Source organism: Carica papaya, chromosome 7 (assembly GCF_054855325.1).
Source record: "Carica papaya isolate Zhongbai chromosome 7, ASM5485532v1, whole genome shotgun sequence".
In the NCBI taxonomy this organism is placed as follows: Eukaryota; Viridiplantae; Streptophyta; class Magnoliopsida; order Brassicales; family Caricaceae; genus Carica; species Carica papaya.
The window spans coordinates 12,399,514-12,404,054 of NC_142315.1; the positions used below are offsets into that span (position 1 = coordinate 12,399,514).

General features: G+C 36.2%; 1 protein-coding gene across 1 annotated transcript; it reads right to left on the reverse strand.

Annotated features, from left to right (window-relative positions):
* Window positions 1–3,318: 3,318 nt before the first annotated feature.
* Window positions 3,319–4,234, reverse strand: GER3 (germin 3). The gene has a single exon (XM_022046257.2). It carries the CDS (start codon window positions 4,179–4,181, stop codon window positions 3,552–3,554), a length of 630 nt encoding a protein of 209 aa, XP_021901949.1. The 5' UTR covers window positions 4,182–4,234; the 3' UTR covers window positions 3,319–3,551.
* Between the last annotated feature and the right edge of the window lie 307 nt (window positions 4,235–4,541).

Consider the following 4,541-nt stretch of genomic DNA (forward strand, 5'->3'; position numbering starts at 1 on the left):
ATAAAAGATTAAGATTAATATCCCTTACACAATAACTTAAAAGTACCAAACAATATCACAGAATAAGTTCTCTAAAAGAAATACGAGAAATAAGAAAAATAAAGGAAACTATAAGGTATCTAGCATCTACTCGCCGTCTTCTTGTGGATTGGGCTCAGAAACCAGGTCCTCCTGATCTGAAATGGTTAAATAAGGAATGAGCTACACTAGTCCAGTAAGGACATCACACTAATCACGTCACAGAAGCAAAGGTTGGTAGAAAATTAAAACAACCAATGAAGCAGTAGATTTAAACAAATTCATTTATCAATAATCAAACAATTTACCGTCCACTTACCGCAGTGAGATTTATAAAAACAGCCTTTGGAAACAATAACATTATAAATACCATGAATTCATATATAATCTGTAACATGGCACATATCATACTTTTATATTCAAATCATCAAACAACAATTGTCTCTTTTTATCAGCTTACTAATATCCATAGGGATCCATAGAGGTCTCCGCTACATGTGAACCATTCCCCTTAACAAACTTAATTCCAGAGCCGTCGTCCGGTATGAGCACCAAAACAATAAACCTCAATACCCCGTCCAGTATGAGGGTGAAGCTAGCCGTCCCTATACCCCGTCCGGTATGAGGGTGAAGCTAGCCGTCCCCATACCCCGTCCGGTATGAGACAACGTCTATGGTAGGGTTCTCTATGAACCCGGTCCGTCCACCATCTCCCAGGATATCTAATGAGGCTGTCATCTTATCCACTTATCAAATCTCATCCCATTACTATTTGTCCTTAGTCTCCGTTACCAACTCAAACATGAATACATACACAAGTAACGTGCATCCAACAAAGCAAGCATATCTTAGATTCCCAAAATCAAACAGTAGTGAAGTAAGTAGTGAAACATGCATTCAAAATCATAGAATAAATAAACCATAAATTATAATGCATTTAAACTGTAAAATAAATCAAACAAGAATTGACAAAGAAATATATCCGGTTCGAGCTCAATTAGCAACCGTAATTAATTATGCATATCTAATTTAATTTGTACAAAATACAGTATTATCATTTATTCAGACTTCAATTCCATAATAGGAAATAGGGTGAGGGGTCCTTACTTGATTTGACACCGAAAACTAGATTTTCACTGCGCCTACGGGCGGTCCTTGGATTCCCTGATTTTTTTTCTTGGGAACTGAAACGCACTTACGGTACCTATACATGTCCCAAATAACTCAAAAATCAGACCCAGGGCCTACTCAGCCAATTTCAGAATTCTGGCATGGTGGCTCCGCCGTGCTTCGGCAACGACGCCGACACTCGCGGCGGCGATCCACCTTGGGTTGGCTATTTTCGGCCATTTTCGGCCGAATTCAGCCAAACTTGCATAGGTTCTTATGAGAAAACACACTTAGGACCCTCGGTGGGCCGAAAAAATACAAAAAACTAAAACTTACCAGCGGTGGGCCTCTCTAGTGCGGTAGCTCCTCCGGTTTACGTCGCGGTTGGGTATTTTGCTCAGGTCAACCTGTAAAGGAGGAAACGGTGATCACAATGGTGGAAAAATCACATCGAACGGGAATCGAAAAGGGCCTCATCGGAGGCAAAAATCGAGATACCCCGCGACGGCACCGCTGAGTTTCGGCGGCATTTTTCGGGCAGTTGGCCGGTGCTTTCACTCCGATTTGATCATAGGTGGGTTTAGAATCAAATTCTGAGCAAATGGTAGAATTTTTACCTTGTTTGGCGGCTGGAAATTGCTCCAGTACGGCAGTGGGTGGCAGCAATCGGCTCCCCGGCGGCTGGGCTGTCTTCTCTGACGAGGGGCTTTGGCGGTTAGGGTTAGGGTTTGGGTGCGGATAATGTTATTTATACCCATCCGCTTTTGATCTCAGTCGTCCATCACTTTTAATCTGGACCGTCCGATCGCGATTAAATAGGAAATGAATCTGCACCGTTCATCACGATTCAATCTGGGCTGTCCGTGCGCGCTTTCGATCTTGGTCGTCCGTGCGCGCGGGAACGGATCTCAGCTGTTCAATCGAGCGCACGCGGATCGTCCACGTGGCTCCCCTCTGCGTGGCCTTCCGCGTCAGCGTCTCTGCCACCTGGCGTGTCCTGGTTGGCCGAGGCTGCTGACCGAGCAGCTGACGTGGCACAATTTTTTTAAATTGTGTTTTGACCCCCGGTTTCTAATTTTTCTTTCAAAAATACCCTCAGAACCCAAATTTTCACCATTTTTTCCCAAAGTTGTTTTCAATTAAATCTCTAAATAATTTTTATCTATTATTATTATTATTATTATTATTATTTCTATTAAAATAAATTAAACTAAATTAAATTCAATATAAAATTACATAAATAATAATTATATTCATACAATAATAATTAATAAAAAGAAAAAAAAAGGTTGGGTGTTACATAGATGAATAATTTCATGATATATTTACTAATTTTATATTTAGTAATTTATTAATTTTTTGTTTCAAAAATAAGAATATAATAACAAATTTATGAACAAAATACTAATTTACTCTTTAAATTTTGACATTTGTTACAATTTGATTTGTAACTTTTTTTCATTATAATTTGATTTTTAACATTTTCTATTGGTTTTACATGTCTAGTTTCTTTCTATTTCCTAATAGAAAAAACTAAATTGATTACATTAAGTTTGGATGTCTTAAAAAAAAAAAACTCAAAAAAATGAATTTAATTAATATTAAAAATAGACTTAATATTGTTATTAATTTATTAATTTAATTAATTAGTAAAAATCATTATTCTAAATATTTAAACTATTTAAATATAACATAACTATTTTAACATTTTCTGTTAGAAAATGTAAGTACAAAACAAAAAGTTTAAAAGACCAAATTGTAACAAAAAATATATATATATAAGGGACCAAATGGTATTAAGTGTCAAACTTCAGCAGCTAAATTAGTAATTTTTTCTAATTTTATTGTTAAAAATTTTATATTTATTGTAAATTCTGTTAACTAATTTTTATTTCAAAAATTAAAAATAATAATTTAAAATTAATAGTTTTATTGAATAAATTGAAATAACTATTTTACAAATAGTCGACAAGTTTTGAAGAAAAATATTATGATACTATTTAAATAATTTTAGTATGTAATATTTAAAAATTTTTGGTAATTATTTTTGTTTCAATATTGATTGCAAATTTTATAAAATAATTAATCAAATAAAATATCACCGTTTACATTTACATTATTTTTAATTCAATCATTTGTGTAATAATTATTTAATATTTTTTTCTTTTTGTATAAAAATAAAACCATGCAAACATTAAACTAAATATTCAACATAATTGTAACTTATTACAAACGACGTCGCACTTAACATACTGCACTCATCGTGAGCTCAACTACAATTCCTCCACAATAATAACACCAGAAACTAATCAATTATTAGAGAAAAAAAGTGAACGGAAACCAACCATAATCCTAAACCTAAACAATGACCATAACATGAAACTAATAAACTAAGACGAAATTATTAAAGTAGTTCAATTTAATCAACCAGTCCCACCAAGAACAGCCTTGAGTTTCTTGACCTGCGCATCATCAAGGAAAGTGGTTTTTTCAATTAAGTCAGAAGGCAAATCGTTGGCGAACAGTGCAAAGTCCAGGATCTGCAGACCGGGAGTTGAACTACTGAAGGAGACGAAAGCAGTCGCAAAAGACTTTCCTGAATTGACTTGAAAATGCAGTAAGCCTTGAGGGAACACCATGATATCTCCCTTGTATAGGGTTTTAAGATAGACTGTGTTTGCAGATGAAATGAATCCAGCGCATATTACTCCTTCCACGACAACAAGCACTTCTGATCCACCTGGGTGCGTGTGCATTGGCACTACTCCTCCTGCGGCTAAATCTAAACGAGCCATGGAGATCCCAAGCCCGTTCACACCTGGAAACTGAGCCGCGAATGCTGGAGTCACCGCGGCTTTGATAAGGTTTGAGGTGTTTCCGGCCTTTCCGAGGTAGAAAGCAAAGTCATTTTCCGTGACCTTGGCTGGGTTCTTGCAAGAGAAGCCAGCAGGGCTCTGTGGACCTGACAAGTCGGCTACGCAGAAGTCTTGGACGGCACCAAAGGAGGTGGAAATGAGGAGTGAAGAGATGAAGAAGAAGATAGGGAGAATCATCTTCGCCAATCACCACCTCTGGTCGTCACTCTAATTTCTCACTGCATGCTCTTTTAGACCATTTGTATATATAGACCGGGAAGGTGAGGATATTTTTTGGCATATTCACGTGCACCTAATATAATTCAGAAATTCAATTACCTCTCCACAAGTTCAGGAATTTTTTCAGTAAAAATTTATATATATTCATACAGTATATTGTACATAAACTGTAACACAATTTACAGCCTGACTTGGAGTTAATAGATGTCAAGCTGTTATGGATGTCGTCAAGTAATCTTCTTAGATTTTCTCCAGAAAATGACAAGAGTTCTCTTTCGCTTTTTCTTTTTCATTGTCTTTCTTGGTGAATGCGCTCTC

Coding starts and splice junctions, on each gene's coding strand:
- GER3 (XM_022046257.2), bottom strand. CDS start 4,181: ATGATTCTCCCTATCTTCTTCTTCATCTCTTCACTCCTCATTTCCACC.